This window comes from Colletotrichum chrysophilum, assembly GCF_026319265.1.
Source record: "Colletotrichum chrysophilum strain AFK26 chromosome Unknown scaffold_115, whole genome shotgun sequence".
Taxonomy (NCBI): Eukaryota; Fungi; Ascomycota; class Sordariomycetes; order Glomerellales; family Glomerellaceae; genus Colletotrichum; species Colletotrichum chrysophilum.
This window is the reverse complement of record NW_026517402.1, coordinates 80,564-105,288: the sequence shown is the minus strand read 5'-3', so window position 1 is coordinate 105,288 and position 24,725 is coordinate 80,564. Positions and strand designations below refer to the sequence as shown.

The 24,725-nt window shown below is 53.1% G+C and overlaps 6 protein-coding genes across 6 annotated transcripts; 1 reads left to right on the top strand and 5 right to left on the bottom strand.

The window, feature by feature from the left end:
• Positions 1–4,028: 4,028 nt before the first annotated feature.
• On the bottom strand, positions 4,029–5,283 carry COL26b_010597 (uncharacterized protein; the record flags this gene model as incomplete). The annotated part of the gene is made up of 6 exons (XM_053183290.1): positions 4,029–4,081; positions 4,140–4,307; positions 4,373–4,672; positions 4,728–4,850; positions 4,916–4,995; positions 5,060–5,283. 6 exons carry the CDS (start codon positions 5,281–5,283, stop codon positions 4,029–4,031), a joined length of 948 nt encoding a protein of 315 aa, XP_053032783.1.
• A 1,292-nt stretch (positions 5,284–6,575) lies between these two features.
• SUB2 (Suppressor of the cold-sensitive snRNP biogenesis mutant brr1-1) lies at positions 6,576–8,534 on the bottom strand (the record flags this gene model as incomplete). Its single annotated transcript, XM_053183289.1, has 4 exons — positions 6,576–6,624; positions 6,679–7,297; positions 7,349–7,759; positions 8,309–8,534. 4 exons carry the CDS (start codon positions 8,532–8,534, stop codon positions 6,576–6,578), a joined length of 1,305 nt encoding a protein of 434 aa, XP_053032782.1.
• Positions 8,535–10,266: 1,732 nt separating this feature from the next.
• Positions 10,267–12,066, bottom strand: COL26b_010595 (uncharacterized protein; the record flags this gene model as incomplete). Its single annotated transcript, XM_053183288.1, has 3 exons — positions 10,267–11,707; positions 11,759–11,997; positions 12,049–12,066. The coding sequence occupies 3 exons, from the start codon at positions 12,064–12,066 to the stop codon at positions 10,267–10,269; spliced, it is 1,698 nt and encodes a 565-aa protein (XP_053032781.1).
• Positions 12,067–13,295: 1,229 nt separating this feature from the next.
• Positions 13,296–14,283, bottom strand: COL26b_010594 (uncharacterized protein; the record flags this gene model as incomplete). The annotated part of the gene is made up of 3 exons (XM_053183287.1): positions 13,296–13,618; positions 13,671–14,220; positions 14,275–14,283. 3 exons carry the CDS (start codon positions 14,281–14,283, stop codon positions 13,296–13,298), a joined length of 882 nt encoding a protein of 293 aa, XP_053032780.1.
• Positions 14,284–16,015: 1,732 nt separating this feature from the next.
• COL26b_010593 (uncharacterized protein) lies at positions 16,016–18,686 on the top strand (the record flags this gene model as incomplete). The annotated part of the gene is made up of 4 exons (XM_053183286.1): positions 16,016–16,267; positions 16,376–16,669; positions 16,786–17,683; positions 17,734–18,686. 4 exons carry the CDS (start codon positions 16,016–16,018, stop codon positions 18,684–18,686), a joined length of 2,397 nt encoding a protein of 798 aa, XP_053032779.1.
• Positions 18,687–21,589: 2,903 nt separating this feature from the next.
• COL26b_010592 (uncharacterized protein) lies at positions 21,590–22,315 on the bottom strand (the record flags this gene model as incomplete). Its single annotated transcript, XM_053183285.1, has 2 exons — positions 21,590–21,975; positions 22,039–22,315. The coding sequence occupies 2 exons, from the start codon at positions 22,313–22,315 to the stop codon at positions 21,590–21,592; spliced, it is 663 nt and encodes a 220-aa protein (XP_053032778.1).
• Between the last annotated feature and the right edge of the window lie 2,410 nt (positions 22,316–24,725).

Here is a 24,725-nt window from a genome sequence, read left to right as displayed (position 1 = left end):
GATTAGTTCCTGGATACAAGCTGCTTGAAGCTCAGTATCGCCGATCTCCTGAGCGGTTTTTAAGACCATTCGAATGACAACCGAGTTCTCCTCGGTGTCTGGAGTTGGATTCGGTCTCCATTCGGGAGACTCGTCTTCGACAGGGGCGTACATCGGGATGTTCTGATGAGGAAACACGCGCCTCGAGATGCGTACCTTTCCCGGCAGCAGACGAAGTCGATTCCGCAGGGCAGCCAGTCCCACGGGCTTGGCACTCGTGTACTGTTGTATTTGCACCTTTGCTATAGCCCATCGTAGGTAGGGCCGAGACTTCAGATTCTGGGGGTCTCGGGCCGCAATGTCCGCGGCGTATTGCCGAGCGACCTCGAAGTATCTAGAAGCCGTCCGCGAGTTGTCCGGTTGTGCCATGGAGGCCAGGGCGATTGTGGTGAATATGTCCAGGAAAGCAAACGAGACCGCCTCATCCTCTACAGCAGCGCTCCAGTCGTCGCAAATTGTCTGGACAATATCTACCTCCCATCTCGAACCTTTCTCGTCTCTTTCGCCAAACATCATGCGAAATATTTCTTTGAGACCGTAAGCCGCTAAACATTCGTGGAAGAGGTCCCTGAACTCCCAAATTCTTTCTTCAGCCTTCAGATGGAGGTAAAGACCGTTTAGATCTTGTGCGCTCATCGACATAAGTGAGTTGTCGTCGAGATAAATGGCGTTTTTCAGAACCTGGACCTATTTACATGGTGTTAAGAATAGAATTTGACATGTTCAGCTTCGCGACTTGCCTCGGTAGAGTCTAGTTTTGGCCAATGCTTTCGTAACAAGCTAAGAACATCCGGGCTTTGAGATTTGGAAACCGTGGGGAAGTCGAGCTCGCAGGAAACCTCAGCTCTTCGGAGGAGCAGATACCAGCTGGTCTGCACAGCGCCTTCGGCTGGCCGGGGTGGGAACTCTTTCGCTAGTTGGGCAAGGGTGTTGTAATCTGACATCTCAAGCAGACATTGCCCGTGCTGCTCCAGAACATATGGATTCTCAATGTGATCCAGCAAGCATTGGTCGAAAAGTGTGCGCGCCGCTTCGAATTGCCCGAGACGCCACAATCTCGAATACTCTTCGAGCGGTTCCTCAAAATCATCGGTGATTCCAGCGTCTGCGCTGAGAGATACATCCTGCGGTGATTGTGGATTAACAAGAACTCGTATGGCGTCTTGCGAGTTGTAGTTGTCTCTCGTCGTCTGTTCTCGTTGTTGTCCGCCGCCTTTTTTGTTGCTCCCCCATCCGGCGTCCTCAGCTTCGGAGTCAGAAGACGATGAAATATCAACAAAGATCGAATTATTGATGATCGTCCTTCCACCTGGAAGAGAAATCTCCTGGCTGTTAGACGGATGACGATGACGATCCTTGGAATGGTACGTGTCAGTAGAAGTAGCAGAGGAGCGGAGGTAAATGTCGTTGTTGACTGTTATGGGCTGCTGAGTAGGTGAGCCATTCTGCCAATGGGGCACCGACTTATATTGGTTGAATCGAGGACTGCCCTGTCTCATGACAGGCAGCTCCCGAACATCCGCGCCGTCCTGATAGAGATAGTAGAGACTATCTCTGTAATCCCGAAGTTTTTCTTTGCCATGGGAAGGTCTAGTCGACTCATCCGTGTGAGGTTTGCCGTCTGGTTTGTTCTTGTGGTTGTCGTTGTTGTCCTGCCCGTCTGAAACCTGCGCCTCCAGCTGCATATTGAAACAATTAGACTGCCTTTTCTAACCAAATCTTAATGGTACAGAGACTGAAAACAACGAGCTGGAAGGCAAGGAAATACATTATCTCAATCAATGCTGCGGTATTCAACGCGGCGAATTGAGGGGGTGATCAGGCTGGCGTTTAGCCGAGATCAGGCTGGGGACTTCTCGCTCAGGTGGTGTGGGAGACCCCCTGCATGGAGGTCAAGCTTCCTTCGTAGGCAATATACACCATGCCTGAATGAATGTACGGGTACACCTCGTATCCTCGCTCTATCAGCTCGGTCAATAAATCATGCAGAAGACATATATGCACTTGTAGTGCAACACCTCCACTCGGTGGAAAAAAACAGATGGCCGCATAGCAAGCGCTGTTGGTATCGAAAACTGGAAATTTCTTGTGAAAATCGAGACCTCTCAGCCAGAACCGCCTTGGTAAGTCGGCTGTCTCTCAATAAAAAGGTCTTGGTGCGTTGGTCCGAAGGTATGTCTTATTACCCCCCCTGGTATGTCGGGATACGTATGAGGGGGTCGATGATTGACATTCAGCTGCACAGCCTTGAAGCGCGCAAGCGATATGCATGTCAGATTGACCCTGGGTAAGTCAGTGTTGGCTGATTGGCTAATGTGGTCGCGGGATTTCCGTTGGGTGAAGGAGAATGAGAAAGGCGGTTTTGTGATCGAGAGCCTTGCGCATCTTTCCAAAAACACATTGAGAATCATCTGGCTCTGTGATTTTCCCAGAAGCCCTGACTTTGGCCGAGATGACTGAAATGATAGCCGCCGAACGCCACCAAAAGACAATCAATCGGAGAACGTGCTTCGGCCGAACTGATTATTATCGATTTGATGATGAAAAGAATCCTCTGTCCGACAAAAATACCCACGTCGGAACAGGAAAAATCGGGAAAGTCAGAATTGAGTGTATTTCTCACTGGACGAAGGCTCAATGGGGAGTCCTAGGCCCAAACAAGTTCCCAGCCGGAATTGTGTATATCGATCTCAGCATTTTACAACCCACCGGTTACAAGCTCCGAAGTGCTACGGTCACGATTACCTTGAGCTGCCCGGTATCTGAGAAGCATTTGGGTGGGAAGCGTTGGAAACGGCATCATGAACAGCCCGCCACTAAGTTCGAAGTCCAAATGACGGACAAGTATGGTCCCCGTTTCATTACTGGCCAGCCATCTATCAAATCTTATGAAACAGAGCGGAGCGCAATGCCCAGCATTGACGTTGGTGGCTTCGCGGGCGTGGGTGGTGTTGGCTGGAAAAAGACGGAATCTGGAACGAAAACCGACTGTTGGAAGTTTTACGGTAGCCCAAAAGCCTCCTCTGATGGGGGAGGCTTCACAGCCCTTGTGTGGCATCTCGAAGAGACAAAATTGGACAACCAACCTCCTCATCCACCCAGGTTTCATACGGCATTCGCTTTCCATCATAGCAAAAAGCCAACCCGCATGCATGTGGAGGTCGAGGGCAAACTCAAAAACAGAATGAATCTCAGCAGGTTTCTCTCGAAGCCAATGATCACGGATGTTGATCTAACATTGGTGTCGAGTTATACGAAAAGGCTGGACAACATCGCCGAGTATCTCAACTACAACATGGAACTGGAGAACTCGAAAGAAGCCCCGGCAGAAATGACAGGCACACTCCCAGTGATCTTCAAGGAAGAACCATCATCGCCAGTGTCATCCGATGACCTGGAAGGTTCAACCATTTTCCCAGCAGGATCTCAATACATCGAAGCCCAGGAACCTGAGTTTGAAGATCTGATGGCGCTTTTGCAACAACCTGCAAGGGTGAGATCAAGGATTGGTGCATCAAAGACTCGCATTACTAGCAATGGGTACAGGGAACCCTATCAGCAGAAAGACGCCATTGACAGAGATACTCCGGCACCATTTCAAAACTCGGAGGAGGAGACTAAGGCTGCCTTAGGAGTCTCTAATAGTGTTGCATTGGCTCTAATGCAGTTCTTGATAATTCTTCTCAACTCTATGGGGTTGGACCTGAAGAAATGATGACGGAGGAGAGCATTTGTAGCTTTTGTTGGTTATTACAGGAGGGGTTGAAATCATGCTGTTCGTCATGATATGTAACACAGAGAAAACGCGAACTGCATGATGACTTTAAAGAGGAGAGAGGTTCTATTATTATTGAATATATACAGGAATTGAATTATAAGTGCCTTATCCTGGACGATGGCAACGTCTACTTGAGGCGATGACAATACATCAAGACGACATATCATGGTGCCATCGGTCGTGGTGTCCACATACGTGATATTTCGCGCACTTACTTGGTACCCTTGAAGTCCTGGAAGAGGGCAGGGAGGAAGGATCCAAGATCTGGTGCCGCGGTCAACCGTCAGCAAAAGTCAATGTGAATGCGCAGGGGGCGACTTACGGGTCATCTCGATGTTGCAGTGAACAGTAAGGTCGTGTCCCAGCTGAGCGTTGCCGTGGTTATCGGACGCAACAAAGAAGCGGGATCGAAGCTCACGGTAGCCGTTGGGCATACGGCGAACCATGTGCATGAAGTACGAAGTCTGGTCGAACTCCTCCAGAGAGTAGTCTACAGAAAGCTTGGTCAGATCAAGCCACGAGACAGAGCTGTGTACGAAGTGGTTAAAGACCTACCGCCGATGAACAGCTTTCCAACAACCACGGTCTCAATGCCGAGCTCCGGCCAGACGGATGTGTTGAAGCCAATCGACTCGGGCTCGATGAACTGGATGCTCAGCTTGGCGGCGTCGTTGCCGACATACTCGTCAATGTAGGACGTGGCACCAATGTAGCGCTGGGCATAGGTGCGGTTGGCCCAGTCCACGCTGTCGGGTGTGCGGTAGCTGTACTGGTGGGCGATGGGGTTCCAGAGTTTGTACCGGGCCGTTTCGACAGAGTGCCAGCCGAACCACCAGTCGTACTGGTCGTAGGTGACTTTCAGGGGTGTTAGACGGGACACAAAAAGGGGAGTTACGTTCTTGAGGGTTACCTTGAGGGATCTCGCTGCGAACAGCAATCATGAGAGTGCCGTTGCTGCCAATGGCGTAGCCGTTCTCCAAGTTCAGATACCCGGGCTGCTCAAGATACTTGGCGGCATCTTGGGCAGAGTATGCTGTCATCGGTCAGTTCGTCCCGCCCAAAGGGATTCCTTATTAGTCAGAGGAGAGTGTAACTGACTGAAGGCACTGGGCCAAGGGCTTCCGGCCAAGCCGTTGACAAGGGCGTCCGAGATGGGAGAAACTACCGGGTTGTAGTATCTGCACGTCTTAGCATACGAGCGAACCGTGGAATGAGGGAATGCTGGAATAAGGGGGAGCTTACTTCGCGTAAGGCTTCTCAAAGTCAACCTCTCGGAAGCCGAGATAGTACTGCTCAGTGTTTGACTCCAGCGGCGATATGTCTGTAGATAAAGAGTCGCCGCCCGAAGTCAAGTTGGCCGGCTGGAGATTCGCAGGGACAGCGGCGGCACCTGAGAGCTGACGGCCCCGGATAACGTTACCATTGACAGAGGCAACAAGTGCCAGAAGAGCGGTAGCAGACTGCATATTGAAGGAACAAGTTGAAGAAAGGGGATTGGCAACTTCCGATGTCTGTATGTAGCGAGTGATGGCTGTGCCAAGCTTGATGTCTTCTTTCAAAGCTCTTTGAATAAGGGAAGGATGTTCTTATATAGAAGTTTGTCGTGGCAATATCCCGTCGTGGGATGGCGAATGACTTGAGCATCGAAGAGCCATGATGTCTGTGCCTCCACCCGCGCGTCATTGCGACAACAATCTTCTCTGGATGCCGAACTGAAAAAGCACAACGGCATGCCGAAAAGTCCGCTGCGTTCAGTACGGCAGTCGACAGATGCGGCACTGGTTGAACATTGGTGCGTAGCTCGTCTGCCTCCCCTTCCGCGACTTCATAAGGCGTCTGAGAATGGGCACCATTGATGAATACATCTTCGAGGTCGTGATCTGATAACGTCTCAATCTCTTGAGGAGATGTTTGAGATGATGGCGTCCTTCGTACGCTTCTCGAAAGTCTTTTCCGTTTTCCAATAGTATGTGACCGAGCATGTCTGATCAAAGAGTGTCTGCAGGGCGCGTCAGCTGATAGGTGATATGAGAAACCGGGCTACTTCTCGGCCCCTACTTTGACAGACTTACTGTCGGCTATACGATTTACCACACTGCCCGCATTGAAATGGTTTCTCTTTTGTATGTGATCGCTCGTGGCGAGCCAAGTGTTCCGCCTTCGAGAAGCTCTGCTCACAATATGGGCATTTTCTAGACCGCGTCGTCTGCGTACGGCCTTCAAAATCGGGGACAGCAGGGACAACACTTTCTAAATGAGACATTGCAGAATTACACGCTCCCTTTTGGCAAGTACTTTGCAATAGCATGTTCCGGACACGCTCCGACGAAGACGGGAGCATCGGAGCTCTGACTGACTACCTGTCACCGTCACAAGTTACCTAAGCGAACACCGCACGCTGAAAGTCAAGGGATGTGGAGCCAGAGAAAGTGCTGCTACAACAAGGTAGCTAGTAAATCGTCCCCAAAGCTAATGGCATCAAGCAACGTGTTAGTACGTCTCACACAATGATATGGCAGAGAACATGAACTTGGCGATCCAGTCTTGATTCCCGTGATAACTACTCTGTACAAATTGCAAAAGGCCAGCAAAGGCCAATGGACTTTTCTTATCTGCACGGAGAAAGCAGCTTCATCTCTTTTCTTGTGGCCACTCTTGTGCGTCACTGACAACCATAATTTGCAAATTCCCGAAACCAGAACCCTTTTAGAAAAAACATAACGACAGGCCAGTCCGGCCCAACTGTCCGGTGACTTGCTTAAGAAGCCATGTAGGTGCTGGCGTCGATGCCCTCCTTGGGGAACTCACTGAGAAACGCGTTAGCCATATGCGCATGGTATTAACGGCAGACGAAAACTTACGGAAGAGCAACCTCGAAGCGCTTCTCAATAGCTGTGAGAACCTCCTTGTCCTGGTCGGTGCTCACGAAGGAGATGGCAAGACCCTTGGTACCGAAACGACCAGCACGACCCACTCTGTGCAGGTAGGAGTCGGCGTCGGCAGGCAGATCGTAGTTGATGGCCAGGTTGATACGCTCAATATCGATACCTCTGCCGAAGACGTCGGTGGCGACGCAGATACGCTTGTTGAACTCCTTGAACTCCTTGTAGCGGCGGATACGCTCCTCCTGGCTGACGCCGGAGTGGACGGCGATGGAGGGGAAGTTGCACTCTCTCAGCAACTTGTCTAGCTCGGTCGCACGCAGAGTGCTCTTGACGAAAATGATGACCTGGTTGAACTGGAGCTCATCCAGAAGCTCGTTGAGCTTGCGGTTCTTCTCACGCTCCTCGAGCTTGATGTAGTACTGCTGGAGACCGTGCAGGGTGAGCTTGGTGTCCTCGTCGACGTAGTGCTCGGTAGGGTTCTGCATGAACTTCCTGCAGATGGGCTTGATGTCGTCGGACAGGGTGGCCGAGAACATCATAACCTGCTTCTGGGTGGGGGTGGCGCGGAAGATCTCCTGGACGTCACGGCGCATGTCTGATCCTTGTTATTATGAAGCTTCGCCGGCGGGAGCGAACATTGACTCACCGATCTGATCGAGCATCTTGTCGCACTCGTCAAGGACGAAGATGCGGACGCTGCCCAGGCGGAGAACCTTGTCACGGACCAACGCGTTAAGTCGGCCGGGAGTGCCGACAATGATGTGAGGGCAGGTCTCCTTGTTCTTGATCGTCTCGACATCCTTCTGGATGGGGGTTCCACCGTAGAAGACACCAGTCTTAATGTCCGGCATGTACTTGCTGAAACGGTTGTACTCGTTGCGAATCTGGAAAGCGAGCTCACGAGTGTGGCACATAACCAAGACGGAAACCTCGCCCTGGACCGGCTCAACTTGTTGCAGGGTGGTGAGAACGAAGACGGCAGTCTTTCCCAGACCGGACTTGGCCTGGCAGATGATGTCTCCACCGAGAAGCGCCTGAGGGATACAGGTTTGCTGGACTGTTGGGTCGCGCCGATGTTAGATATTTGTTCCAAGAGCAGAAGTGACGTAGAGGGCGTGCAAAGTGCCCGTCCATCTGCGCAAAAGAAGCCATGTTGAGTCGAATGTTTCCACTCTCCTCCACGAACAAGAAACGCTCATCAGTCACAAGTGAAGATGGCAGGGCATGGCACGATCGCGGTGCTTGCGGCGCGAAAGCGACCATTGCGACACGCGACCGTGGCACAGAAGTAGTCGGGCACTCGAGAGGCGAAGCTCTCGCAGTGCCATTGCGACTGTAGAGTACTCGAGAACACCGTAGTGTTCGCGCGGTGGGAGGGGTGCTGTCACGCTTTCCCCTCTCTCAAGACCGCAGTATCATCCACCTGTTACCGGTGGATTGTCGAGCAATGCCCGTACAAAGATGGATATCCAGCTGACTCCCGCTTTTTGATTCGGTACTTCCTCGATGGCGATTTCGATGGCTTTTTGGGCTTGCGAGATGGACGGACGCTTGCTGACAGGGGAGGGGATGATGATGGGTTAGGGTATATAAACTCAGGACTGACCCTCCGAAGGATGCTCGAAACCGCAATCGCCAATAGCGCGCAGAAGCTCGGGCTTCAAGAGGAAGTCGCGGAAACCGGTCGAGTGAATGCCGACATAGCTGCCCTTCTTGTCGACGTTGTTACCGGCGGCGGCAGCATCGGCCTTCTTTCCGTTCGAGGCGGCCGCGGTCTCGTTGGTCTGAAGCTCCTCGTCGGAGTAGTCGATGAGATCCTCCTCAGCAGACATGTTGTCGATTACTGGTGGTGACGTTGCTGGAGATTATTGAAATAACGGCCGAGAAGGCTGTGGCGAAGGAAAGAACCCGAGGCTGACGATGCAAGCTTCTTGGGTTGATCAGGAGAGGATGACGGGCTAGCAGCGCGGTAGCTCCTAGCTTTGCTGAATGAAAAAAAGAGAAAAAGTCGGAAGGTGTCGTTCGGCTCGTGGAAAGAAAACGCTAGCCGGGTCTTTAAAACACGGAGGGTGAGAGAATTTAATTCAGATGGCAATTGGGGAGGAAGTAAGGTTGGATGGCGAGTTGGCAGGCGCCGTGGTTGATGTGGAAGGACCAGGAACTTGGAAGACACGAAGGTAAGGCGGGCGCCCCAAGGTCAAAAGCTTTCGCGTGTGAGAGGCTGAGTTCAGCGACATCATGTGACCAGGACCCGCTTATAAGGACAGTGCAAATGCAGCCTCAAGCACAGTATCGTTAACCTTTACGCTGGGGGCCCAGCTTGTTGTCTAGAGCTGACCTGAACCTGGGCAGCTTGCGCCCTGCAGCCTAGAACCTCTCCATCTGCTGGAGACACTCAAGGCCACCCACACCATCCATGCGACCCCTGCAGTGTTTTTTTCCACTTTCATGGTGAAGGTGACCTGGACAAGACTGACTCTGCTCACAACACTACGCTCAATGCCTTTCACTGTTTGAAACGCTTGACAAGCCGCAGGGAGACGAAAATGGCAAAGGCAAAAAGCGAGAGCTTGTCAAACCGGCCCCAATACACTCGGGTGTCGTACCTGCATCAAGCCGCCTGCTATTTAGCAACGGTGCAGCCAACAACCTCCAACTCAAAGCCAACCGCGGCGAAATTCCACGATGACGCTCAGCCTAGCCAGGAAAAACATGCCACCACAAACGAGACGCTTGCTCGACGCTTCATCTCCGACATTCGAGCCGTCTCTCTGAAGGCCCAAATACGGCCCAGCTCAGCACTAAAGCAGATGATGTGCAAGTACTGCGACGCCCTCCTGGTGGAAGGAAAGACTTGCGTAACTACAGTCGAGAACCCAAGCAAGGGCGGCAAGAAGCCTTGGGCGGATGTCATGGTCACCAGATGCAAGTCCTGCGGCCATGCCAAGCGCTACCCTGTGAACGCTCCACGACAAAAAAGGCGGCCTTTCCGGGAGCCCAAGGAAGTGACAGTGGAGGAGAGTCTCAATGACGTGGAAATGAAGGAGTCAGAGACTGCGGTATCGGATGAGCAGGCAGCAGCTGATTGAGAGGTACTTCACCCCCGACGGTCTTCAAGTTATGGCGGCACTTCGCCGCAAAGTACGACATGCCATGGGCAGCAAGCAGACAGGCCCGTGACGATGGAGCCTTGGCTGGCGAGCGAGTCTACGCTCATGCTGCACAATGCTCTTGGACAGAGTCGACATGAATGATGGAGACAAACTCAAGCACGCTTTCGGCTTCCAAGATGGAAGAACCGCAATCACAGGTCGCTTTCGCGCCAATCACCCAATGCATCAGTCACAGAGACACTGTGGCAAAGAAGCATCAGAATTCTAAGCTTCGCCACGTGCAACGTTAAGATACCCCCGGCAGAGAGCCGAATCATAGTTGTGCATCAAATTTTGGATGCCACTGAGTGAGTGGTATGTTTTTGGATCATTAAGTCATGCTTTTTGGGTTCTCTGTAAGCTGAAGTGGCCTATGTAGTGACCAGAAGCTATTACGCTGTTCGGCGGGCATTTAGCAAACCGCGCGGTGAATACCATCCTTCATGTTCTTGACTTCTTGCTTGACTCCGTGCTTCTTTTCATGTTCCTCATCACTCTTGACACGCACCTTCCTGCGTCCGTGGTGCTTCTTCAAGACCTGCAGGTCAATCTCGTCATTCTCCATCAATGTCTCCGTGACGGCAGAGATATCCGTCAGCAAACGCTCAAGCAAGTCAAACGTCATGCTCTCGCGCACGACCACTCGCAGAATCTCAATCTTTTCCTCGTTAGGCGGTAGTGGGTAGTTGGGAATGATCCAGCCCCTGGCGCGGAGCATAAGCGATATCGTCTCCTGCTTGATACGCGGGTAATCCTTCTTGAACTCATCTGTCAAGCGGAACGAGACCACAGGCAAACCCGCAACGTAGTCAGCCGATGTCTCTTCGGGTGCAATCTCTCCGCCACCAACGGCAGCAGAAGCCTGGTTGACAGCCGACTTTACGGCACCCTTCGTGGCCTTCCCTGGCGCTGGGCGGTGAATGTCAGAGACAACGGTGTACCACCCTGTCGCCTCGAGGCTGTCAGCGAGCAGGCGCGAGTTGGAGAGGCAGTTCTCCATAATGCAGCGGTAACCCTCGAAGCCGAGGTGGATGAGGTTGTAGTACTGCACGATGACCTGCGCACCAGGACGGGAGAAGTTGAGGGTGAAGGACTTTTCGGTGCCGCCAAGGTAGTGCAGCTCGAAGACGAGGTCTTCCGGGAGGTACGACTCGTCGCGCCAGATGATCCAGCCGAGACCGGCGTACACGAGGCCGAACTTGTGACCGGAGGTGTTGATCGACTTCACGCGGGGAAGTTCGAAGTTCCACTTTGCGCCCCCACCAGCCCCGGCGTGGGTGAATGGGGCGATGAAGCCGCCAGACGCAGCGTCAACATGGATGGGGATGTCGATGCCTGTCTCCTCCTGGTACTTGTCAAGAATCTTGGAAATCTCCTCGACGGGCTCGTAGTGGCCGGTGTATGTGCTGCCTAGAATGACGAACACGCCGATGGTGTTCTCGTCAATGTTCTCCCTCACCAGGTCCGCGTCAAGGCAGTAGTGGCTCTTCTTGCTCACGGGCAGAATGCGGGCCTCGACGTCAAAGTAGCGCGCAAACTTCTCGAGGGCGACCTGCGCGTTGGCGCCCATGAGGATGTTGGGCTTGGATGCGTCCTTTCCCTGCTCCTTCCTGCGCTGCTGCCATCTGCGCTTCATGGCGAGACCGCCGAGGTGGATGGCCTCGGAGGAGCCTGTGGTGGCTGACCCGAGGGCCTTCTCGCCGGGTTGTACGCCCCAGAGGTGGGAGATAATGGAGATGCAGCGCTGGTGCATGTCCATCATGGCAGGATATTCGTCGGCGTCGGAAAGGTTCTTGGCGAGGTTCTCTTGCATCAATTGCGTTGCGTTAGGTTCCATGAAGGTGCCCACGAAGCTGAACCATGTTAGTGGGCCTTTGATGTTGTATACCGGGCCACTGACTTACCTGGCAAGATTGAGATTCGGCTTGCCGTCAAGGTCAAGCTCGTCCCTGATCATCTGAAAGACGGTATCTCCTGGAGCTCCTTCTTCTGGTATCTTGTACTTGGGAATGTTCATCTGGGACGTGTAGCGAGAGTCGAAAGGGTGGATATGGGCAGAGGTGGCATGGCTGCGCATGTTCGCGTGCCCGGGAGGGGTGATGTGAGTTGCTTGGAGTCTTTGGACGATCTCCTCCGGGTTGACCTAGAATTGTCAGTTGGAGGTGCTTGCGATGTCTTCACGCAGGATACTCACATGGCTTGCGAGAGGCATGATGGCGGTTGTATGGTAGAAGCTCTTCAATGGGTATCACGAGTCGATTTCACAGTAAGATCTCACTTCGAAGTCAAAATGAGATGGATTGATGTCCAGACAAAGTGTGCCAAGAATGGGGGATCACCGTCCCCTGAGGCTTAAATACCAGATCAAAGCTCCATAGCTCACCTCCAGACAGCTGGGCGTGGAAACACACAAGTGCGCGGCTTGCCAGGCCGGATGATGAGGAATGAATGACGACATATCACAGGCCGGGCGGAGCGCGGAGGTCTCCCCTTGGCCCAGAATCGTCGCAAGTTTGGTAATGCATTGAGAAAGATGTCTTTCAGCCCCAAAAGACTAGCTCTAGCTCGTAACGTACCCGCGGGCCGAGCGAGCGGAGAGATCGCGATGAACTCTTAGTCGCAGACTTCCAGGTTCCTGCCAAGGCCAGGGGCAGTTATGATGGAAGCTTGTGCTGCTGCGTGGAGCTTGGGCGGTGCAGGGTGCCGACTTTGCCGGTGGAGCTGGTGTTCGGGCGCCTGCTGACGTTGCGGTGCTCTTGTCACTGGCTGCTGCTGCAGTGTAATTGTGTGTCAAGTTAGAAACGGATGTTGGAGCTTGGTTTTGATAACTGTGGTTTTCATCCGAAGCATTGACTGGACGCAGTCTGGAGGAAGCCTGAAAGGAGGAGAGCTAACAATGCTCAGATGGTTTGGCCAGCCATCCACGATGAGGAGTGACGGCATTTGGAGCTGAAAGCTTAAGGTACCTGAAGCTGCGGCCTGCATTCGGCGCCTGTGAGTGTGAATTCCCTGAGGGGCCTCGCCGATCCGCCCACCCACTGGCAGGTGGGTCCCGTCCCGGCTTGGCGCTGCAGTTGCGCAGTAGCACCGGCAGAAACCAACACCTCTTGTCGACGTCGATGCATCATCTGACTACGAGTTATTCCTGGATACATGAGCTTCAATGTATTGAGAAATTTGGCACAGGACTTAGGTTCTCTGTTCAAGAGCATATTCTGGGATAACAAAGTTTTCGATCATACACACAGGCTGCTGGTCAGCAACGCCGATTGGGACAGTCAAATTTGTGACACGACGGCATAGATGACGCTGACCACAGCAGGGCAGGGTAGAAACATCTAAATGGGGCCAAACTCGCCTCATTCTCTGGGGTATCCAAATTCCATTCTTTGATGCTAACAGCAGCCTCCAGCTTCTTCATCGCCCACAGCGGTCGCAAGTCTAAAGCACCGTCTTCTTTCTCGCCGTTCTCGTGTAGTGGTTCATCTGCCACTCCACATCGCCCTCCCGTTCTTCCAACGTGCAATTCCTGATGGAGAATGCCCGCATGGTCACACGGGGACCAACCTCAGACAACTCCAGCTGGTCGTATCCAGTTCGTACATACAAATGATGGCGCACCTCGATGCTGTCGTCCTCCAGACGCTTAAATGTGACTGTTCGGTTGCCTGCTCTCATGGAAGAATGTCTTGGAGGGAACAAGTGCTGAAGGACTCGCTGCACACGCTTGCCGAGTCCGGTGGAGAAACCATCAAAGATGAGATCTGTGGGGTAGGTCAGTACAACGACGGAGAGCAGCCTCGAGGGATAACATACGAGGATAGCTTTCTGAGATGTTGCCGCGCAGCGCATTTGGCAAGTCCTGGCGGGTCTTGACGTTGTGAAGGCTGAAGCTGATGGTCGGACCGTGAGGAAGATGAGATATCGTCAAAGCCGACGGGGTGCCGCGGTGTTCGTGAACATGGACGATGTCAGTAAGGCCAGTGGCATTAGCGACGCGGACGAGGTCCTGCAAAGTCATAGTGCCGCGGTTGATGACCGTGGCCGTTGGCATCAGCAGACGGAGGTCTTTGGAAAAGCCTTGAAGCCTGCTTGAAGGAGATCGGGAGGTGGTGATGAGAACTCGCGGGTCCTGAAGACCGGACAGAGTTTCATACTCGTCGTCGAGGGACTGCAAGGCCTCGGCTGATTCGTCGTATGAGAAGTCCTTGCGAAGCCGGACATCATTGGCAATGTCGACTGGGAGTGGCTTGCCGGTCGCCAACGACTCCCTGAGGCGAGCTCGCCTGTCAGCTACTGCACTCTCTTGAAGAGTGAGAGCCCGGCGGTGAAGGTAGTCCCTTCTTTGCCTTGATTGTTTTCGTGCCTAACATATGGTCAGTCATGCTGCATGCTTCTAGAAAGCCTAACAGAAACTCACCTGCAGCATTGTGATAATTATAAGTATTCAGTTCCTCTTGACACTCAACCGACTCTTCAAACTTGAATTCTCATCAGTGGAGAAGAATTCAATACGAGTTGCTGCATTATGTCAGCAATTCGGTCTAAGGTCTGTGCTTTCACCTCACCGAGGTGAGCAAACAATGCTGGAAAGAATGGGCTGCGGGCCGAGATGTCCCGATGTCCAAGCGTCCGAACGCTAGTCTTGCTAGGGAAGGGACTGGCCGCGGGGGAAAACCGCTTCATCGGAAATAAGATTGTCAGCTTTCACTAGGTAGGGTCTCCCATTCGCCATTCAGGTCCTTTCATTCGATTTGTGAGATAAGCCAGGAATACCCAGGTCGCCCGGCTTTCACAAGCTGAATGCAATGGCTGGTGATTCGCCGACGCGGCACGATTCGACAGAAGGTCCATTTCAGTGACTCGCCAAGTCTCGCGCAATGCCTAGAGCCTGGGCCGATGGACGGGTAGCAGTGGCACACTGCGTAATTCCACTGGCCAGAGACCGATGGCAGCAATGGCAGCCCCCATCAGAGCATTCAAGCCCGGTTCCCTGAGACTTTTGCTTGGGAAGTGAGAGCTCGTACGCTGTCAGTCGGGCTGGGCCGGCTCGAAGCGATGACACCAAGAGCTGCGGACACTTCAGATTGTTTGCAGTTAATTCGCCAATCTGGCCGTCCTTTTCAACAATCGATACTTCGGATGATCAGTCCCAGCGACTCCCGGATCGGTGACAGGGGCAATGGCGGCGGCTTTGTGATCGGCTGATCCCCATGTTTCTTCGACAAAGAGTGCCAAAAGGACCCCTTCTAGCCCGCCAAAATGAGTAGCGAGCCACCGAGGCGTCCATCGACAGAGACGGCCTTCAGCGCGTTCCGGGGGTCGTACGGCTGCTCGAGGTCGCTAGAGAGGGGAGTGGACCAGCCTGCTGCCTGTCTTGTCAACCAATGTCACCATCGAACCCCCGGCGAACCATTCTTCTTTCCCCTCGCCTCCTCCACAGCCCCTCGGCTGTCGCTACCCCAAAAGAGGAAGGTCAATAAACGGCCGCTGGAGCTGCGGGCTGTCGGGGCTGCTTTTGTGTCGTGATAGCACGCTAGAGCGCCGAATTCTCTCTGGTTCCTTTGGCCGGCCCCCCATCCAACGCGTCGCCCGAAGTACCCAAAGAGGAGCCCGCAGTCACACCCACGCTGATATGGGGAGATAGATAGAGGGTGGCCGGGAGGAAAAAGAATCGCCTCACCCTCTCCCGCTGCTGTTGGTTGTGCCGTGCTATTGTCTCCACGGCTCCTCCATTCGGCCGTGAAGCGCACTCTTCTCCCAGCAGCAGACCCTTCAGGAACCACCAGACCGACACCTCCCCCAGATACCACAAGCCAGAGGATCGCGCTCTCTCGTGGTGATCTGCGGAAAGTGGGATTTTGACTGGCTTGTTGGCTGGCTCAGTCCTTGTCACATCACGCATCTTAGCCTGCAGACTGCCGACCGGCACCACCGTCGCCGCCATCCTCTCGCTTGATTAATTGAAAAAAGCCCTTGGCGCCCGCAGTCCCCCAGTCCCGTTGTGGCCTTGGGGCCTTCTTTTCGTCCGCTGCTTATCTCGACCGTCGTCGCCCTTCAGCCCATCCGCAATCGGCGTTGCATTCTCTCGTCTTTCATTCTACTCTGTAGAAAGTAGAGCGAAGGAGAGAGGGACACGACGCCCTCGCCCAACGATCACGATGCCGTCCTTTTTTCGCAAGCGCGGCGAGCCCGAGGAGATCACGCCGTACCCCGCCCTGGAAGACGATGCCGAGGCCACCGGTATTGAGCCTTTGAAGGCTCTGGCTCAGTTCGAGAAGGCGCACAAGCTCGACCCGAATATGCCAATTGACGAGCTCAACGATGTCGATACAGCACTCGCCACGGGAAACGCCGAGAAGGGACTCGAGATCGAACAGGCTCTTATGGAGGACAACTCGCCCTATCCCGAGGTACGTGAGTAGAATGTCTCTACGCGCAAAAGATGGGACGAAAGGGCGCAGAAGGAGGCTAGCGGCGAGTAAAGAAACCGTTCAAATCGCTGACTTGATGCGACACAGGTCCGCGCAGTGGTAAGGAATTATGATGTCGATTTGCCTGCCAACACGATCCGCGCCTGGGTCATTGGCTTGTTGCTCTGCACTGTCGGCTCCGGTGTCAACATGCTGTTTTCGCTTCGAAACCCCAGCGTCACAATCACGACCTACGTCGTCCAGCTTATTGCGTACCCCATCGGCAAGGGCTGGGATTTGGTTATGCCCGATAAGGAACAAAATGTCTTCGGCATCAAGTTCAACCTCAGGCCTGGAAAGTTCAACTACAAGGAGCACGTCATCATTGTTGCCATGTCTAATGTAAGTGCAAATCACCAAACCTGAGAGGGCTTCTCAGGAAATCCCCGATGTGACGACAGCCAAGCTCTGAGTGATACGGCTACACATTTCAAGACAGTACTAATACAATCGCACAGGCTGCGTATGGAGGCGGTGTCTTGTACGCGACGGATGTCCTGCTTGCCCAGCAACTCTTCTACAAGCAGCACTTTGGTTGGGCCTTCCAGCTGCTTTTTGGCGTCACCACACTCTGCACTGGTTATGGCCTCGCTGGCTTGGCCCGACGCTTCCTTGTTTGGCCTGCGGCCATGATTTGGCCCTCAAACTTGGTCAACTGCGCGCTGTTCTACACGCTTCACGATCACTCTGGATCCGACCCCTCAAAGACAAATGGTTGGAAGATCGGCCGCTACCGCTGGTTCCTCATTGTTGGTAGCGGTGCTTTCATCTGGTACTGGTTCCCCGGTTGGATCTTCCAGGGTCTCTCGTACTTTACGTGGATTTGCTGGATTGCGCCCGAGAATGTGATTGTCAACAAGGTTTTTGGTGGTTTGTCGGGCTATGGTCTGATGCCCATCTCCTTCGATTGGACGGTCATCTCAGGCTACTTGACCTCGCCTCTGATTCCGCCATTCCACGCCATTGCCAACGTCATTGCCGGTATCATCATCTTTTTCGTCATCATTTCCTCCGGCATTCACTTTTCTGGCACATGGTACGCCGACTACTTCCCGGTCCAGAGCTCCGAGTCCTTCGACAACACAGGTGCCGTCTACAATGTGTCTCGAATTCTCGACGCCAACTTCCAGTTCAACGAGACTGCATACAACGCTTACTCGCCGCTCTACCTGCCTACCCAATTCGCTCTCGCGTACGCCTTGTCCTTCGCTGCCGTAGCTGCAGTCGTTGTTCACGTTGTGCTTTACCACGGCACAGAGATCTGGAGTCAGTTCAAGTTGGCCCGTCACCAGGAGGATGACGTGCACATGCGCTTGATGAAGAAGTATCGCGACGCTGAGGACTGGTGGTACCTTGGTAAGCAACGCCTCAATACAAATTCTTTGGATCTAAGCTTACACACATAGCTCTCTTCGTTGTCATGGTCGCCATGTCATTCGGCGTCGTCGCAGGCTGGCCCACAGGCTTCCCTGCTTGGGCATACGTTGTCTGCATTCTAATCCCCGTTTTCTGGCTTATCCCCATCGGTATTGTGCAGGCCATCACGAACATCCAGCTTGGTCTTAATGTTCTTACCGAATTCATCATTGGTTACATGGTGCCCGGCCGCCCTCTCGCCATGATGATGTTCAAGAACTACGGCTACATTTGCATGTCGCAGGCGCTTTACTTTGCGCAGGATCTCAAGCTCGGCCACTACATGAAGGTGCCTCCTCGCACCATGTTTGCGTCTCAGCTCATCGCCTCGCTGTGGTCTGCTGTGGTCCAGATCGCTGTAATGAACTGGGCCCTAGGCGCCATTCCCGATGTTTGCCAGCCCGACCAGCCCAGCAACTACACCTGCCCCGGTGGTCGCGTCTTCTTTACGGCTTCGATTATCTGGGGTGCCATTGGACCTGCTCGAATCTTCTCCGGCAATGCTCTTTACTCGTCCCTCCAGTGGTTTTGGCTCGTCGGCGCCATCACCCCTGTCATCACCTGGTTCCTTGCCCGCAAGTGGCCCAAGAGCATTTGGCGCTACGTCAACACGCCCCTTCTGTACGGTGGCTCTGGTTGGTTGCCGCCCGCCAGTGTCTACATCTACCTCTGCTGGGCCACCGTCGGCACAATCTTCAACTTCTTCATCAAGCGCAGATACACGGGCTGGTGGCTTCAGTACAACTACATCACTTCGGCAGCCTTAGACTGTGGCCTTATCGTGGCAACGCTGATCATCTTCTTCACGCTGTACCTAACATCTGCGAGGCCGCCTCAGTGGTGGGGCAACGTTCAGGTCTTCGAGACAATGGACTGGAGAGGCGATGCCATCAAAACACACGTCTCAGGCAGTGAGAAGATTGGGTCCAGCACCTGGCCTTGAGAGGAGTAAAGATACGAAGAATGGGAACATGTGTCAAAGATGGGGAAAGATGCTAATGATGTTCGATTTGCTCAGATTTTAGGAGTTCGGCGGCCTTTTATATGTACTACGGTCTAATGGCCCATTGGGAGGAAGGAGTCTTAGGATATTTAGCTCGGAAACGAGGGTTGTCTGTACGGCTGATGATACCTCAGTGCGAATCTGCTTGCATATCTAAATTTAAGTATGAATCTACGAACTTATCGATGAGTCAGTTTTGAGAAACGGTTGGGCGGGTGGTCTAGGTCGTCAAGTTCGATTCAGCAACGTTGCTTGCGTTTGTTCTTGGCAGAAGAAGTCATACAGATGCTTCACCACCTTTTGTTCCAGTAACATCCATGGACGACATCACGACAGACATGTCTGCTACCTGCACCCCCTTGGCCCAGAAATTTCCATGCTTACGGACGACGCGGAAGTTGTGCCCTGCTCAGCTGTGTTCAGGCACGGCCAGGCTGCCTATGCCGACGCCACAAATGGATCACTCCACTCCCTGGCCCAGACTGGGTCTCGTCTCCTGAGACACCAAGCATTAAACCTTCCCTGGATCGCGATCGCGATAAGATGCGAAGATCACCAGCACCCAACCCATCATGTCGGGAGGGGCCAGAAAACGGAGGGCCCTCCTCGGCGGCTGATTGCAATCTCGAGGCCAAAGGGAACAGGATTCCGTAAGAGCTCCCTGACATGACGGAACAAGACAACAAATATCGTGCATCCCTTCTGACCAGGCACAGCCCAGGAGCCCCGTTCGTTCCATGAAGGGTCGTCGCCCTTTGGGTATATGACCGAGATGAACGGTCATTTCACCGAAATCCTCGGGGACCTCCCTCACCGGCATCGCAGAACGAGGGGGTGGTCTGGAGCGGGAGTTGGCCATGGTCTTCTGCGATTTCCAAAGCATCGACGTAATGCAGCCGCCGAGCCCAGGTCCCAGCCACCTGGCCTGACAGCTGCCTCGGTCTCCGCAATCTCGGGGAGATTTGGATTTCCTGGGTCTCACGTTCAGGAAAAGATGCTATTGTCTGGGAAGGAACGGCAATTCCAAAGGAGACAATGGGCGGAGCCGCAAAACCCAGGCCCTGCGCAGAGACAAGACTGCTTGTGCCCCCTCTCCCTTCGCCCCAACAAAACAAAATATGACCGGCCGGCTCGCTCGCTCGTTAGCCAATGTCTCACCCTGAGGAATGGTCGCACAGAGACATCATATTATCTTTCCCGGGGGAAGGAGATGACTGAGAAAAAGCAAAAGTCTGGCAGCCCAGGATCCAGGAAAACCGAACCCCTCATCCCTTTTGACGAAGCCCTTTTTGGGGGGAAGGGGTGAACCAGAGGGGGTGTCAATTGTTCAATGGTAAGGCAAAGGGTACACAAAGATTCCCTCCCTGGAACAAAGGTGAGTCAAAAGAAAAGACGAAAAGACAAACACAAATGCCAGGGAAAGCAAATTTCGCAATCTTGGGCTCTTTTGGGTGAAGAAACGCCAGCGCATACAAAAAACAACAAGTATGGATGACTCTGGTATAAAGCAAAGACAAACGTCCCATTATTTGCGACGCAAAGAGAAAGAAGCCTCTTCTTCACCTTTTTTCGGCTCGGGAAGGAAACATACTCACGACCGCACTTACATCCGCGTCACAAGGGGTAGCAAGGACTCAACAGCACTCGGAACATATCATGTCATTGAGAAGAGAAGCCGGCAAAACCAACAAGATTTATACGCACAGAAACTCCAGATCGACGGTCCCATCTTTACCACCTCAACGCTGACGACCACTTCCAACTTGGCTACGATTTCATACCAGGAACCTCTATTTCGAACTCTAAATCTAAGAAAAGTTCTCTTTATCGACGAATAAGACACGGGCCGCCACGCATACGACGTTGCGCGGAGCGGCGCACCTCCTGAAAAATGGGACGAACCGGCTACGACACGACGGGGCTGTATCTCGACCGGCTCCAAGCTCCCCGAAATGCCAGCGGCGGTAAAAAGGCCGCGGGCACGAAAGCAGGGTCCGCTTCTGTGATGGAGAAGCCGACGAAGGATCCGAAGGCCGGGAAGAGCGGAGAAAAGGCCTCGGGATCGGTTTCGGGACAGAACTGGCAGGGGAGTCCTAAACCGCCGCCCATGAGATGAGGGTGCCAAGAATTGCGGGAAATCCGCCAGAAGGATATATTTTGAATAGAACATACCGGGTCGCGCTATGGTAAGTCTCCTGGCTACTGCTACCAACGCTTGCGTTCAGGGGATTCTGACATGAGGTGGCAGAGATCAAGAGTTTCGTGTTGGATTGTATCAAAACTCGAGGAATGGCAAAGAAGGAAAGTCGGGTAAGTTGCGTCTCCTTGTTTCAAATCTACGTTCATACTGACTCTTTAAACAGTTGTGTGGCAGTGCTTGGAAATAGCACCAGCACAAGACAACTCCTGATGGCCGCTACTCGCGAGCAAACGCCCCATCAGGGACGCGTCGAGCATCAGGTTCAACTGCAGAAACCATCAGAGGGTTGCGGGAAAACAATACTTCCACGAATATGGTGCGAACTAGCCCTGGAGGCAATCAATTTCTTAGAATCGGGTGGAGATAGACCAAAAGCAGTAGACAGTGTTCGCAAGAACAACAGTGATTGTTAGATTTCAGCCTCCGCAAGGAACGGCCTCATGAGATTCAATGAGTATGATACAAAACTCCAATTTCCGTCTATACACAATACTCTCGGACCTGAAGTGACAGCCATTAAAATATACACAAGAACGCTTTTCTGGACAAACGGGGTATCGCACTGGTGAAGAGAAGGAAAGCAAAACATAAATCGTTCATCGGGCTGGAAGCGGCACCTCATCGCATCTTCAGGACCTGGAAATTAACCATACTGGGGAGGATGCTGCGTGGGAGCGGTATGTGAAGGCGGCTGCGGCATGTAGTAATCCGCAGCGGCCCCGGTCTGCGCCGGAACCGGTGCCGGTGCCGGAGCTGGGTTCGGACTCTGCGGGCGGTAAGGAGGCGGGCCGCTCACGGGGTCGTACTTGTTCTCGACTCCCGCGGCGCCGCCGTACCAGGAATCGTGGTTATTGCCTTCTTTGCCGTGGCCCTCTTCAATCTTGGCGTAGGTGCCGCTCTTTTCCTTCTTGCTGCCGATGAACTTCTTGTAGAGGAAGACGGGGATCCAGAGGCCTGTCGAGACGAGAAGGGCGTGGCCGAAGACGTGGCCCAGGCGGAATGATTTGCCTTCCTTTTTGCGTTTGAGTTCTGCGTTGTGTTAGCTGGGATGTCTGTGAGAAGCCTCAGATGATGTTGGGCAAATAGACAGACCTTTCATCAAGTAGTATGTGAACGCGATCAGGAAGAGGATGAACCAGATGATGGCGAGAATGATGAGCACGCGCGCCCAGACGGGAAGCTGCGCGAAGCCATTGTTGCCGCCGCTTCCACCGCCCGCTCCGCCGCCGGCTGCGTAGCCGCCTTTGCTCTTGTATTTGCTCTTTGAGGATTTTGATTTTGACTTGCTAGAGGACGATTTGCCGGAGCTGCCTCTTCCTCCGCTGCTACCGCCGCCTTTTGGTATGCGGGTATCAAGTATGAAAGGCATTATTCTTTTTGTTGTTGTCGTCCGCAGTGTCAGTCGGGAGAATGTGGTGTATTGAGGGGAATTGGGTCGTGATAAATCAGGCTGATGGTTACACAGAGCCTGCAGAAGATGACGGAGTGAGGGGACGGTAGATAGCCTGCTTGCTTGCTGACCCGGGGCGGAGGGTGCCAAGGTCTTTAATAGGCTCTCAAGCACACTAGCTTAGAACAACACGCAAACGACGACATCTTACCATACATCCCAAGGAGGATTGGCAAAGGGTAGTCTGACATGCGATTGATCAGCCCTGTACCTTACTCTTGGCGGAGCTCCGGCCTAGGATCCTGCTCCCGACCCAATCTATGCAACTTGACCTCAATGTTTTCCCCTTCGTGGACTTGGAAAATTGGGCCATGGCAGATAGTTGAAGCCTAGCACGAGAGGCGCAAGGAAGACAAACTTCTTCATCGGGTTGGTCGAGGAATCGGGACTTCCTCGTGGATATGAGTGGGTTGGTGTTGCTCGTGGGCTGAGCTGACGGATTCGGTCAGGGCTTGGCAAGTCACCTCATTCGTCAGATTCCGTGATAATGCAGTGCCAAGACACGCGATGCTCAAAAAGTCGAAGAACCAAACCAAAGTACCGCGCACTCGCGCTGCCTGTCGCAAGGGCGGTGTTTTCTCTTTGGCGGTGCAGCGGCCGGGGTGGCCAACGAACCAGGCCAATTGGAGTGCTCAATCAGCCCTACCGGATGGAGCCAGCGGTCTGTAAACACGTTAGAAACCCACCTCGATCTTATCTTTCAGGGGACATTTGAGTCTGCCTCGAAGCTTGATTCCTTAAACGGTTCATGAACCACATCTTCGGCCCCGCAGGGAGTGCTGCGCTCCGGGGCCGGGGCCCATAAACGACCGGGACTAATTCCACTTCCAGGCAGCGATATTCTGACATTTTTTTCCTTCCAAAGGACCATAAGATGTGTAGATGAATTGTTTCTTGGAAAAGAGACCTTGCCTCAAGTCGCCGATCTCCGCCTAGAATGAGGACTTTCGCGACTGGCGATCTCCTTGTCCTGATTTGAGGTCAACCTCGCCTTCGGGACGCACAAAGGGGGGATGATCGCGATCATCTCTGCGGCACAGCTGCTCAATGCCGTCATGTATGTTTTCCTGCAAGAAACTTCCGCAGTGATCCTTCCATGCATTCTATCTTTCTTCTTTCCCTTTCTTGTCCATCTTGTTCGCCCAGGTTGAGTTGAGACACATCAACGGCTGCACGTTGAGGCAGCCGGTATCCCTGCATTACGTCGGTGTCGTCCGTTGCGAGGTGAGTGTTCATCGCCACGCCCGTCATCTCATGCGCTCAGGGTCCAATCCCCACATCGAGGCGGCAAAACTTGGAATTGGGTTTTGGGGATGTGAGTTAATTTTGACTTCACCGAGAACGACGTACTGAAGCCGGGCGGTGCCTCGTTTTTGGTAGTACTTGCGCTGTTGAGCCTCATTCTTCTACTGCTTGCAGACTGGGCTGACGTCGGTGTGCAGACTAGAAATGTTCATCTCGTTTGCGAGTTGCGAAAAGTACGATGTCATGGAACTCGCGACCCATCTAATGATTCAAGTTGTTGAAGCTCTCCTCAGGCAGTGAGTAAGTAACTATGCGTGAACTTTTCCGGGACTTTGAACTACGGCAGCAAATGTTGCAGCCCGAATCCCTCGAAATATTGGGCATCAACTACCGACTTGTAATCGATCCAAGATTGACAAAGTCTGCAAACATTATGCCATGGCCCATGCATCGGTAATGTTTTTCTTTGATGAGCGAGTGATGAGGCTCTGCTTCGGATTTCATTCCATCCGTCATCACCAATTAGACTGTTCATCTGTTCGTTTGGGCCCAATTGTTCAACAATGTATGGATCCCTTCCTGCACTTGGTAAGTAATGTATTGTCCACCCGTTATTGTTTGAATACCGATTCGTGGGATCAAGGAGCCCTTCGAACCTCGGGAACAACGTGCCATACCTTTCAGGACTGCCTTCATTTGTTTCATTGAGAGCCGTGCGAGCTCCCTGGACGAGTAATCGACCTGATGTCTCTCTTGGAGCCCGTATTTCATAATATTTGCTGGTCGACTTACCGAAGGCACCACATTGCATGTGGGTGCCTCCTCATCCAGCAACCTCAACAAGCATTTCTGGTCATCGGAATTGTCCATGCCGAACCGAAAACCTGCTCATAAAATCCTGAGAATGGCAGAGGTTGCAGGTCAGCGCGCGTCCGAGCAATGACGGTCAAACCAGTGACACGCGGCACCCATACCCGGAAAGTCGATAGTCTCGGTGCACACAATATGTAGGTGAATTCTATCCGTTGTAGCGAATTCCGCGCCCCAGCCGTCAAATCGAAGAGGTCGAAGCTTCTCAGATCCC